Raw genomic sequence first — 12,450 nt, 5'->3', positions numbered from 1 at the left:
GTTGATTTCACACATGAGACACAAGGTCAGCAGAGGAATACCTGTAAACAGCCCTGCCAGCTTCGACAGCCATCCAGTCAAGAGCAAAGTCTATTTGCCTGACAAAAGATGACATCCTCTTCACCACAGCATGAGCAACATTCAGCACCACTTTGGGCTCCACTCGCATTATCCTAAAGAATAAAGAAGAATCCACAAAATGACAAAGTAGAAGTAGCCATCTTTGTTTTCCCCTCCAACTCTACAGTGCTGAACATCACAACAGTGTGAGGATGTGTGTCCAGGTCACTCACTCATAAAAATGTGTTTTGGAAATAGAGAGGAAGCTGCAATCTCGCTGAGCTCGAACTGTAAATATGAGGGGCTCTCCGGTCAGAACAGCAAGGTGACCAACAAGCTCTCCGGGATGCGTTACAAACAGGCGCAATTCTTCTTCACGGTCAATCATCCGCTGGTAAACATGGAGGAGGCCAGAAATCACGAAGTGGATGCTCACCTCCTAAAACACCAAGAGGGAACGATTGAGAGAAAATGCTCAGATTTAACAGTCCGACTCTGAATGCTGTTAACAATCAGGTGGTGAAATACTGAATTCATGATTTTTAAGATGAGTAATACCTGTGTTGAAATTCAAATTCTACTGTTGAAAGCATTACAGGCAAGTCATTCCCAGTCATCCCTTAGATTTTTAAATGACTGATTAGTTTGTTTACTTTATAAGCTTAACCTGTTTCCCCTCTTGCGTATGACTCAGGATAGCCTTTAACCATATGATAGTATAAGGGGGCCGCATTCTAATTCTTCCCACAAGCAAGTTCACATGGACACAACTTTACATGCACACTAGTTTCCCAAGTCGACCCTCTGCAATGCATGGACACTGTCCAGTGGAGGCATAAATTAATCAAGAGCTGAAATGAAGTAAAATATTAAACAGAATGAAAAGTAGCTAGGTTCTAAGTTGTTGTTCCAACCTGATCTCCCTGACGAGCTACCACAGAGCCAGCTTTGACATGGTGGACGGTTACTCTGCCTTCAAGCAGACTAGGGTCCTGCAATAGAAAAAGACACTCTAAATATCCACTTATGATGACAAGACTGGATTTAACATTTTCCCACTTAACATGCCACAAAAATAAATTTAAAAGGGTGCATTGAAAGGATCAGAACACTGACACCAGCTGAATTTTCTCCAATTAACCCCTCACCTGCAGCTGGATGAGTCCCAGCAGGTCTTTCTTAGCAGCTTGGAGGATTGCACTGCTTTTACCAAGATAGGTAGCATCAGCGTGCCCTCCACTGTCTGTATAGTGAAATACTTCAGATGGTGTGTGTTGCATTGTCACACTCTTCTTCAGACTAGACTACAAAGACAGGCACAGGAGAGAAACTACTATGGAGGAAGTAGGTAAGATGCAGCAGATACTGTGCTATTGTGTTACATTTACACACAAGACCTGTCACCACGCTTCAATGTAAAAAGCAGACCTTACTTTGTGAGTGATAGGACTTGACGGAGCCTCCTCAATGGTAACTCGAGCTCGTTCGCAGGCCATGCTCAGGTCATTACCTGTAACTCAGAAAACAAAGGATTAGGATAACGAGTACATCTGTGCAGGAAATTAATACAGCCATGTGGCATTTGATGATCGCTTATGTCCAAGGCAGTGACCCACCTGTGCATTCAGTGGGCATAGAGGTGGATCGCAGCTTCCTGGTTGAATGGCTGTCCTTTACACCATCTGCAAAAGTCAAGTGCCAGCACTGGATCAGTTTCAGTACAAGACAAAGCTGAAATTGAACGGCATGTAGTGCATGTTTGTGTGTGTGCTTGACCCGTCTCTGCAGTGTTTTCAGTGGTTCCGGCAGGTAATTCGTCCTGGAAGTGGAGACGTCGAGTCTTTCCAGTATTTGCTTCTGCCATCACATTGTTTATATTGGTCAAGGGCACTGCTTGACTCTCCTGTCAGTCAAGGAAAAAAGTAAATAAATAATAATAATTGCATCATAACTTGTGTGACACAGTCATCGTGACCATGTGTATGCACATAAATACTATAGGTGTCCTATAACAAATTCTGCTCCTACCAGATTGAAGAGCTCAGTTGTTAGGCCCAGATAGTTATGCAAAGCCAAAAAGGTGACTCTTTGGAGGCGCACCATAATTATCTGAAGAAGAAAAAAAAAAAAAAAAAAAAAAAAAGAAGAAGAAAGAAAAACCCTAGCTACAACATGATATGTAGTATATTCTGCTAATTGTTGCATGTTGTAGCTCCAAATTAGATGTTTAATTGGAGAAAAAACAAACACTACATAATGCAATCTGTTACCTGAATGACGCGTACAAGTGTCTCAGGGTACTTCTTAAACACTGACTCAAAGGCTGAAGCAGGTAAGCATAAGATGGTGGAGCGAGTTGCAGCTCGTGCCGACACAGTTTTATATGGAGCTGGATAACCCTGGCAAAATCGAAGATAAGAATCAGAAATCTCATCCACATCTTTCACAGCTAAGTAATAAATTGGGCTAAGGATACTTTCCCCAAGGTTTATTACGTGACCTGTACGTGTACCTGTGCTTGCAGCATTTTAATGTGGCCTAAATAACTGTCAACACTTCAAAGCTCTATAACACAAGTGTGATAGTGTTTAAACGGTTTCTATGCAATGGCAACAAAGTAACAAGATATGAAAAAGTTATTCTATTGTAATAACTGATTTTTCTATACATTACATACGTGGTTTGAGTTCATTACTGCACAATCAGTTCCAAACAACATCAATCTGAGTGTGTGAAAAGGATGACAATGATGTATTTTAAGAAGAGAAAAACAAAGTTGAAAAGATGCAGCTTTAAATAAACAAATTACAGCAAATACAAAGTACATTAATTTTGTTTCAGGGGCATGAAGGTAATGAATAAACAAATCACACTGACACAGACACTTCAGAAGGCAAATGAGGACATAACCTAGAGAGAAAAAACAGGAGCTCACAGTGATAGTGTCCAGAATACTGAGCAGGCTGTGGACGCTGTCTCCGGGGAGGACATCCTTCACCACTGATTCTGTGCCATCCTGCAATACAAAAAAGAAGAATACAGGACATGATGCCAACAAAATAATATTAATAAGGTAAAAATATTTCACACTGTCTAAACAAATCTGCAGACATCTAGTTGGATGAAAGTAGGACTTCAGCTAAGTGGACATGATTAAAATTTAAGCAAGCCAACAACATATTGGGATGCCACTGACTTGTTGTGATGGCAAAAATAAAGTAGTTACTATTTATTCTACTGTCCTCTGGTGTTCATGCTTTATCATTAGACGTAAAACTGGAAAACAGAAAAGGCGCTGAAAATGAATGTAAATTAAATTAGGTACAGTTTGGAGCCAACCTTGCATCACACTTTTTAAAATGAACTTTAATAATGACCAGTGGGCACAGTTGTTAAAATTGCAATACAACTTTTGAATTTACCATTTTCTATATAAATTGATGTAATGTCACAGGTCAGTAGGGTTGGGCCATATCATACTATTCACGGTAATACCAGTATAATGTTAGGCAATGATAAGAAAATGAAATATCGGGTTGGAATATGGGTAAACACGCATGTGCAGTGCCTTTGTTTTCATACGCACATGGCGGCGACGGAAAATGAGAACGGCAAAAGCAGATTGTTGAATGAAACAGATGAACCAGAATTGTTTTGTAAAACTGGTACAACCTCAATGATGTGGAACTGGTTTGGGCTTTCATCTGTCAGATACACACCAAAGCACATTTTTTGGTAGAGCATGCAAGCAGGCCATCGTTATTACCAAACCGATTTTAGGTGGTACACCGCACTCAAAAAGCTGTCAAAAGTGCTTTAGTTCGACTTTGCTAAGCTACGAAGCCGCACCACTTGATGGATTGTCGGAGCATTATGTCTACCGTAGTCGGGAGCCTCGCGGAGTAATACGTACTGTGCTTCAACATAATATTACCGCATTGTGTGTGTGTGTATATAAAACCTTTTTTAGTTTTGTGGATATTATACATGGTTATGCTGAGGATATGTCAGCCAATTTGTACTGGAAATGCCTTTTGGTTAAACTGTCAGCAAGGAATTTGCACTTTTAAATGTTTATTTAAAACATGCCATATACAGGCCATATTGCCCTGCCCTACAGGTCAGTAAGAATAAAAAAAAAACAAAACACAATATTACTTGCATAAAAAGAAAGAGGCAATAGAATTTCAAAGGTAATTAAGTTTCAAAATTAGCCTAAAGAGAGAGTCAAATGGAAGACAACAAATCATTCACATACATTCTCTTGTATGCACAACTCAAGTCTTCCATCCTGGACCACGTAGATGCTGTCATCATCATCTCCTGGTTTGAACAGGCTTTCACCCTCCTGTAGCTCAATAAACACCATATGTCGACACAGCTCCAGAAACAGAGGCTTCTCAAAATGGCCCAAGACCCTACAAGTTGAAGAACAAAAGCAATTTTAAAAAAAAAGAAAAAAAAAAGAAAACCCACACACAGACAAAATTGACTTGCCTACCTGACATTTTTCAGCATATACAGGACCTCAGAAGGCAGATTCGAGCTCTGCACTTCAAACTCTGTTAGATCAGCTTCCAGCAGGGAGGGAGGGGGTTCCTTGGGCTGCAGGGTGGGAGGGTCTCTCCGGATCCTCAGGATTCTGTCAGGAGGAAAAACAAACAAACATGTACTTTAAAAATAAAACACTAATTTCACCAAAAGCCTTGAGTACATAGTATTTAAAAATGTGTTCTTTCGTCATACTTGCGGGCTATGTTTAGAACTTTGGTTCTTTTTCGTATGCGCTGTGGTTGCTTTGATGGCGAGGGATGGGATGGAGAAGGAAGCGAGGAGAGTGTCTTAACCTACAAAACAATATTCAAATATATTTTGTTTATTGCGCGCAGAAAAAGAATTTTATCCAAAGTTGTACTTCTACTTAAGAAATATTAAAACTGATTTTTTTTTTTTTTTTAAACTGCTGTATTAAACATAGAAAGGCTGTTTGTCATTTATCATCAAGCCAAACTACTGAAGGCATTTTCAGTCATTGTGTATTAGGGTGAAACTATAGTCTTAGTAGTGTTGCCTATGAAATTAATAGGAAACTACAACTAGATGTTAACATCAAGTATTTCTGGACATCAACTGTTGGCATAAAAGCATTAAAAGCAAAATTAACTAGTTTTTATAGAGCAGATAACAATCTACTAGACTATACTAGTAGACTATACCAAGAGAGTGTGTATGAGCCATCAACAGAACTGGGAAGGGGAAAAAAAGAAAAAGACAACCTTTCGCATGATCTTCCTTCCATAGAAAAGCACTTTATCTCGTTTCCTGAATCGATAGTGAGGTACACCCGGTTGTTGATTACCTTGTCGGAAAATCAAAAAATATAATTCAGATAAACAACAAATGTCATTCTGCAGCAAGACTAAAAAAATATATATATATAGATATATATCTATATCGCTATCTACCTATCATAGAATAAATATGAAGTTCAGCAAGAGGTCAGATGACTCACGGGCATGTTTGAATCTCCTGTAAAGGAAGAGCACCACAATTCCAATCAGCACAACTGCAACCATAGCTCCAATCAATACACCTGTAAGCTAGAAGACAAACAAGACTGATGAGGCAATAATATGATCACATGACAGCACAGTTACATAGAGTACAGCACGTTTGTAAAATTGTTTTTAGTCCAACTTTGCATCACAATGAAATTACCCGTATAACTCTAAGCAAAACGAGCTCTATTGAGTGGAAAACCGCCCGATTTGATAACACTGTATCCAGGGCCCTCATTTCTTGTACAAAACACAGGCACTCAATTTCCATTTCATACCATGCTGGTCTGCATCCTCTCCTCCAAAAACTGTGGCAGCCGTGCACGGAAATCAGTTCTGCTCATCGTTACCACCTAAATATAACACAACAGATTCAAGTAATACATGTTCAACACTGGTAGCTCCCAACTAACTCACTTTTCTCCTTTCAAACCAAGTTAGGAATAATTTTAAATGGAATTATGCGCTTACTGAACTGGCCATTTTGCACAGGTCTCCATCATCCTTTCCATGACACTCTAACCTATAAGACAAAAATCTCTATTAACGCTGAGTCTGCAGCCCAAAAATCACATGCCATCGAGGGGAACCAAAAGTTGCTGAGGAAAAGGCAACAATTAAGAAGGGGAACACGGATTTGTATGTTAGCAGCCACTCTCGCCATGTAGCGTCGTGTCGCCTTCTTAATTCATCTTAATAAAATTACCAGAACACGAATAGGTGTTATAATTAGCCAGCAACAAAGTAACTTTCGATAGACGTCAAGCTTTAGACGATTTACTGAATACGTCTGAATGGAGTAGCTAACGTTAGCTAAAATAACATTCGCTAGCAGCTGTCCAGCTGACTGAGAGTAGCTGCTTCACAAGTTATCTTGAAGAACTAAGATAGTCAAACTCTGTGAAGTTGACAGGGTGTAAAAAAACCACGAGGCTTACTTTTCGAGCATCCTGGGGTGCCGTTTTCAAGCTGATAACATAGCTAAACAGAAGCTAGAATAAAGTTAGCGAGAAGCTAACAAAGTTTTATGCTGTCAGTTGCTTAGCTCCGCCCTTATCCGCTGTTACCTTGGTAGCGCTCAGATCATTTATCCAATCAGAAACGGACTAGGCACATCCTCGTCTTCCTGTTTTTAACAAAGCATCTTTGAAGGCTACAAACATCCGAGAGGAAGTGGAGTTTGTTTATTTCTCGACCAGTCTCTTGTAGTGCTTAATATTTCTATAGCATTTTCGAGTTACCTTTGCCTATTTCAGACGTTTAATATTTATATTTGTCACACTTACTTCACATGATCAAATACATTTTAATATTGGACAATGATAACATGTGTAAATACAAAATATGAAAGCTGAATGAGCTTTAACTAGCCACACCCAGTCCTGATTTAACCTAGAACCTCTTTGTGAACTAGCCTAAAAGATCTCAAAATACAACATATCACGAGCTAAAGAAACTTAAGAAAAGATGAGAAACAATGTCATTGATATCTGTCCGTTTGGAAAGGGTTACGACGCCATTTCTCTAAGCTCAAAGACTTAGAAATGGCAGGTGAACCATGGTGAACCATTATCCACAAATAGAGAAAACCTGGAACAGTAGGGTTTATGCAACCATACCAAAAAACCTCCAAGAGCACATTGACGAATCATTCAGAAGGTCACAGAAGGACCCAGAACAAGTTCTAAAGAACTGTAGGCCTCACTTGCCTCAAGTAAAGTGAGAGTTCATTATTATTCAACAATTTAAAAAAGAGAGAGTGGGCAAAAATGGCATCCATGGGAAAAATCCAATGGCAAAAACCAATGCTAACCAAAAGGAACACAGAGGCTCATCTAAAATTTGTCAATAAAACATCCCTGAAAGTTTGGGGAAAGTACTCTGTGGACTGACAAGACAAAAGTCAATCTTTGTGGAAGACTTGGGGCCTGTTAAATCCCACATAAAACAAACACAGCATTTGATAAAAGGAACATCATACCAACATTCAAACATGGTGGTAGTGTGATGGTCTGGGGCTACTTTGCTGCTTCAAGACCTGCATGACTGCATGACTTGCCATTAATTCCTCTCTCTAACAGAAAACCCTGAAGGAAAATCTCCACCCATCAGTTTATTCCCTGAATCTCAAGAGCAGTTGGGCAATACAGAGGGACAATGATCAGAAACACACCAGAAGTCCACCTCTGTATTGTTCAAAAAACAAAACAAAAAGAAGGTTTTGGAGTTACTTATAGCCAAAGCCCGGACTTAAACCAGGTTGAGATGCTTTGGCATGACCGTAATCAGGCTGTTCAAGTTCAAAAACTCTCATTATGGCTGAAGTAAAACAATTCTGCCAAGCAGAGATGATCATTCCTCCACAGTGATGTTAAAGACGCATTGCCAGTTATTGTAAACACTTCACTGCAGTTCTTGCTGTCAAGGCTGGCACGAACAGGCATTAAGTTTAGGGGGCAATTACTTTTGTATATAGGGTCAGGTAGATTTGGAAAGTGAATTTTACTGCTATATTGCATGAAATACTGCTTCCATAGAAATAAATACATCAAGAGTCATATAGACATGTAATCAATAATTTTATTACCATAATTCATTTGCTATTAACAAAACTGATTAAGTTTCATCCAATGTTTTGGATTCCATGATGATGAAAAATCTGCATTCACCATACAACTTTAATATAAAAACGATTACTCATGACAACTTTAAAGCAAAAATTTAGTAGCTAATAAATTCATATACAAACATTCATGTACCAACATTAGCCACTTTTTCATATTTAACCTTTAATGTATGTCCATAATGTCCATATAAATAGATATACTCTTTCCTTCACCCTCCATTTATGCATTTAAATTAAACCATTCTCATACGGTCACTGCTAATATGCAGTCACTATATAAAAATATGTAAAGAGGAGTTATGTACAGTCATTCATCTTTTTATGTGTATGCTAAAATAATGTGTAGTTTAAAATCTGATTTGAATTAAGTGCACTTAACATTACGTTCAGACACAAAACACGCACGTACACGGCATTTACAAAAACACTCGAGAAACACTAGAGGGAGCCAAAGTCATGGTAACAACTATACTTTTTATAGAAAGTAAATGATTAAACTGCCATTTTTTTATTGTCCACACAGATGTAATTTAAACAGATATAGAACTTAATTTTCAACATGGTATATCTGAGTCATCTGCATTTTATCTCTTTCTGTTTTTACTTTCTTTAATTTCATGAATGCTGTTTAGGTTCACTCCTCTATTTGCTTAGGTACTGGGCGACAGAATGGTAGGCGAGGAGAATCTCTGAGTCATTTGGGCAGGTGTGGCGAAACTCGTCCCGTTTGTAGGCATTCTCTAGGTAACGTGTCAGACCTTTGAGCTCTGCAGGGATGGCAAAGTCACGGTACTCCTTGATCACCACCTGAGGGAAGAGCAATTTTTACAAATAAGTCCAGGAACGACTCATTACATTTCTCAAATCATCTCTACTATTCAGATAACAGTGAATATTTCTCTCTTCTTCAGGATTAAAAAACAAAACAAAACGAAAGGTTTGTATAGACATAGGATTGCTGAACATCACAACAGTGTGAGGATGTGTGTCCAGGTCACTCACTCATAAAAATGTGTTTTGGAAATAGAGAGGAAGCTGCAATCTCGCTGAGCTCGAACTGTAAATATGAGGGGCTCTCCGGTCAGAACAGCAAGGTGACCAACAAGCTCTCCGGGATGCGTTACAAACAGGCGCAATTCTTCTTCACGGTCAATCATCCGCTGGTAAACATGGAGGAGGCCAGAAATCACGAAGTGGATGCTCACCTCCTAAAACACCAAGAGGGAACGATTGAGAGAAAATGCTCAGATTTAACAGTCCGACTCTGAATGCTGTTAACAATCAGGTGGTGAAATACTGAATTCATGATTTTTAAGATGAGTAATACCTGTGTTGAAATTCAAATTCTACTGTTGAAAGCATTACAGGCAAGTCATTCCCAGTCATCCCTTAGATTTTTAAATGACTGATTAGTTTGTTTACTTTATAAGCTTAACCTGTTTCCCCTCTTGCGTATGACTCAGGATAGCCTTTAACCATATGATAGTATAAGGGGGCCGCATTCTAATTCTTCCCACAAGCAAGTTCACATGGACACAACTTTACATGCACACTAGTTTCCCAAGTCGACCCTCTGCAATGCATGGACACTGTCCAGTGGAGGCATAAATTAATCAAGAGCTGAAATGAAGTAAAATATTAAACAGAATGAAAAGTAGCTAGGTTCTAAGTTGTTGTTCCAACCTGATCTCCCTGACGAGCTACCACAGAGCCAGCTTTGACATGGTGGACGGTTACTCTGCCTTCAAGCAGACTAGGGTCCTGCAATAGAAAAAGACACTCTAAATATCCACTTATGATGACAAGACTGGATTTAACATTTTCCCACTTAACATGCCACAAAAATAAATTTAAAAGGGTGCATTGAAAGGATCAGAACACTGACACCAGCTGAATTTTCTCCAATTAACCCCTCACCTGCAGCTGGATGAGTCCCAGCAGGTCTTTCTTAGCAGCTTGGAGGATTGCACTGCTTTTACCAAGATAGGTAGCATCAGCGTGCCCTCCACTGTCTGTATAGTGAAATACTTCAGATGGTGTGTGTTGCATTGTCACACTCTTCTTCAGACTAGACTACAAAGACAGGCACAGGAGAGAAACTACTATGGAGGAAGTAGGTAAGATGCAGCAGATACTGTGCTATTGTGTTACATTTACACACAAGACCTGTCACCACGCTTCAATGTAAAAAGCAGACCTTACTTTGTGAGTGATAGGACTTGACGGAGCCTCCTCAATGGTAACTCGAGCTCGTTCGCAGGCCATGCTCAGGTCATTACCTGTAACTCAGAAAACAAAGGATTAGGATAACGAGTACATCTGTGCAGGAAATTAATACAGCCATGTGGCATTTGATGATCGCTTATGTCCAAGGCAGTGACCCACCTGTGCATTCAGTGGGCATAGAGGTGGATCGCAGCTTCCTGGTTGAATGGCTGTCCTTTACACCATCTGCAAAAGTCAAGTGCCAGCACTGGATCAGTTTCAGTACAAGACAAAGCTGAAATTGAACGGCATGTAGTGCATGTTTGTGTGTGTGCTTGACCCGTCTCTGCAGTGTTTTCAGTGGTTCCGGCAGGTAATTCGTCCTGGAAGTGGAGACGTCGAGTCTTTCCAGTATTTGCTTCTGCCATCACATTGTTTATATTGGTCAAGGGCACTGCTTGACTCTCCTGTCAGTCAAGGAAAAAAGTAAATAAATAATAATAATTGCATCATAACTTGTGTGACACAGTCATCGTGACCATGTGTATGCACATAAATACTATAGGTGTCCTATAACAAATTCTGCTCCTACCAGATTGAAGAGCTCAGTTGTTAGGCCCAGATAGTTATGCAAAGCCAAAAAGGTGACTCTTTGGAGGCGCACCATAATTATCTGAAGAAGAAAAAAAAAAAAAAAAAAAAAAAAAGAAGAAGAAAGAAAAACCCTAGCTACAACATGATATGTAGTATATTCTGCTAATTGTTGCATGTTGTAGCTCCAAATTAGATGTTTAATTGGAGAAAAAACAAACACTACATAATGCAATCTGTTACCTGAATGACGCGTACAAGTGTCTCAGGGTACTTCTTAAACACTGACTCAAAGGCTGAAGCAGGTAAGCATAAGATGGTGGAGCGAGTTGCAGCTCGTGCCGACACAGTTTTATATGGAGCTGGATAACCCTGGCAAAATCGAAGATAAGAATCAGAAATCTCATCCACATCTTTCACAGCTAAGTAATAAATTGGGCTAAGGATACTTTCCCCAAGGTTTATTACGTGACCTGTACGTGTACCTGTGCTTGCAGCATTTTAATGTGGCCTAAATAACTGTCAACACTTCAAAGCTCTATAACACAAGTGTGATAGTGTTTAAACGGTTTCTATGCAATGGCAACAAAGTAACAAGATATGAAAAAGTTATTCTATTGTAATAACTGATTTTTCTATACATTACATACGTGGTTTGAGTTCATTACTGCACAATCAGTTCCAAACAACATCAATCTGAGTGTGTGAAAAGGATGACAATGATGTATTTTAAGAAGAGAAAAACAAAGTTGAAAAGATGCAGCTTTAAATAAACAAATTACAGCAAATACAAAGTACATTAATTTTGTTTCAGGGGCATGAAGGTAATGAATAAACAAATCACACTGACACAGACACTTCAGAAGGCAAATGAGGACATAACCTAGAGAGAAAAAACAGGAGCTCACAGTGATAGTGTCCAGAATACTGAGCAGGCTGTGGACGCTGTCTCCGGGGAGGACATCCTTCACCACTGATTCTGTGCCATCCTGCAATACAAAAAAGAAGAATACAGGACATGATGCCAACAAAATAATATTAATAAGGTAAAAATATTTCACACTGTCTAAACAAATCTGCAGACATCTAGTTGGATGAAAGTAGGACTTCAGCTAAGTGGACATGATTAAAATTTAAGCAAGCCAACAACATATTGGGATGCCACTGACTTGTTGTGATGGCAAAAATAAAGTAGTTACTATTTATTCTACTGTCCTCTGGTGTTCATGCTTTATCATTAGACGTAAAACTGGAAAACAGAAAAGGCGCTGAAAATGAATGTAAATTAAATTAGGTACAGTTTGGAGCCAACCTTGCATCACACTTTTTAAAATGAACTTTAATAATGACCAGTGGGCACAGTTGTTAAAATTGCAATACAACTTTTGAATTTACCATTTTCTATATAAA

General features: G+C 39.1%; 1 protein-coding gene across 1 annotated transcript in view; it reads right to left on the bottom strand.

The window, feature by feature from the left end:
• Window positions 1-12,450, bottom strand: part of LOC146705681 (patatin-like phospholipase domain-containing protein 7) — a 29,088-nt gene that overhangs the window by 13,450 nt on the left and 3,188 nt on the right. The window contains exons 9-35 of the mRNA XM_085461014.1: window positions 11,949-12,029; window positions 11,284-11,412; window positions 11,042-11,122; window positions 10,790-10,916; window positions 10,630-10,695; window positions 10,447-10,523; window positions 10,162-10,317; window positions 9,928-10,005; window positions 9,247-9,452; window positions 6,557-6,583; window positions 6,090-6,141; window positions 5,897-5,971; window positions 5,573-5,660; window positions 5,337-5,419; window positions 4,807-4,907; window positions 4,562-4,702; window positions 4,319-4,478; window positions 2,996-3,076; window positions 2,331-2,459; window positions 2,089-2,169; window positions 1,837-1,963; window positions 1,677-1,742; window positions 1,494-1,570; window positions 1,209-1,364; window positions 975-1,052; window positions 294-499; window positions 42-173 (exon numbers count right to left, since the gene is read on the bottom strand). Of these exons, the coding sequence (XP_085317140.1) occupies window positions 42-173; window positions 294-499; window positions 975-1,052; window positions 1,209-1,364; window positions 1,494-1,570; window positions 1,677-1,742; window positions 1,837-1,963; window positions 2,089-2,169; window positions 2,331-2,459; window positions 2,996-3,076; window positions 4,319-4,478; window positions 4,562-4,702; window positions 4,807-4,907; window positions 5,337-5,419; window positions 5,573-5,660; window positions 5,897-5,971; window positions 6,090-6,141; window positions 6,557-6,583; window positions 9,247-9,452; window positions 9,928-10,005; window positions 10,162-10,317; window positions 10,447-10,523; window positions 10,630-10,695; window positions 10,790-10,916; window positions 11,042-11,122; window positions 11,284-11,412; window positions 11,949-12,029 (2,861 nt within the window). The remainder of the gene's footprint in view (window positions 1-41; window positions 174-293; window positions 500-974; window positions 1,053-1,208; window positions 1,365-1,493; window positions 1,571-1,676; window positions 1,743-1,836; window positions 1,964-2,088; window positions 2,170-2,330; window positions 2,460-2,995; window positions 3,077-4,318; window positions 4,479-4,561; window positions 4,703-4,806; window positions 4,908-5,336; window positions 5,420-5,572; window positions 5,661-5,896; window positions 5,972-6,089; window positions 6,142-6,556; window positions 6,584-9,246; window positions 9,453-9,927; window positions 10,006-10,161; window positions 10,318-10,446; window positions 10,524-10,629; window positions 10,696-10,789; window positions 10,917-11,041; window positions 11,123-11,283; window positions 11,413-11,948; window positions 12,030-12,450) is intronic.

Source organism: Copadichromis virginalis, linkage group LG7 (assembly GCF_057382275.1).
Source record: "Copadichromis virginalis isolate Kocher_CV1m ecotype Utaka linkage group LG7, C_Virginalis_male_GT1.1, whole genome shotgun sequence".
NCBI classification, from domain to species: domain Eukaryota; kingdom Metazoa; phylum Chordata; class Actinopteri; order Cichliformes; family Cichlidae; genus Copadichromis; species Copadichromis virginalis.
The sequence above is the reverse complement of the archived record's forward strand: the minus strand, read 5'-3'. Positions and strand labels throughout refer to the sequence as shown.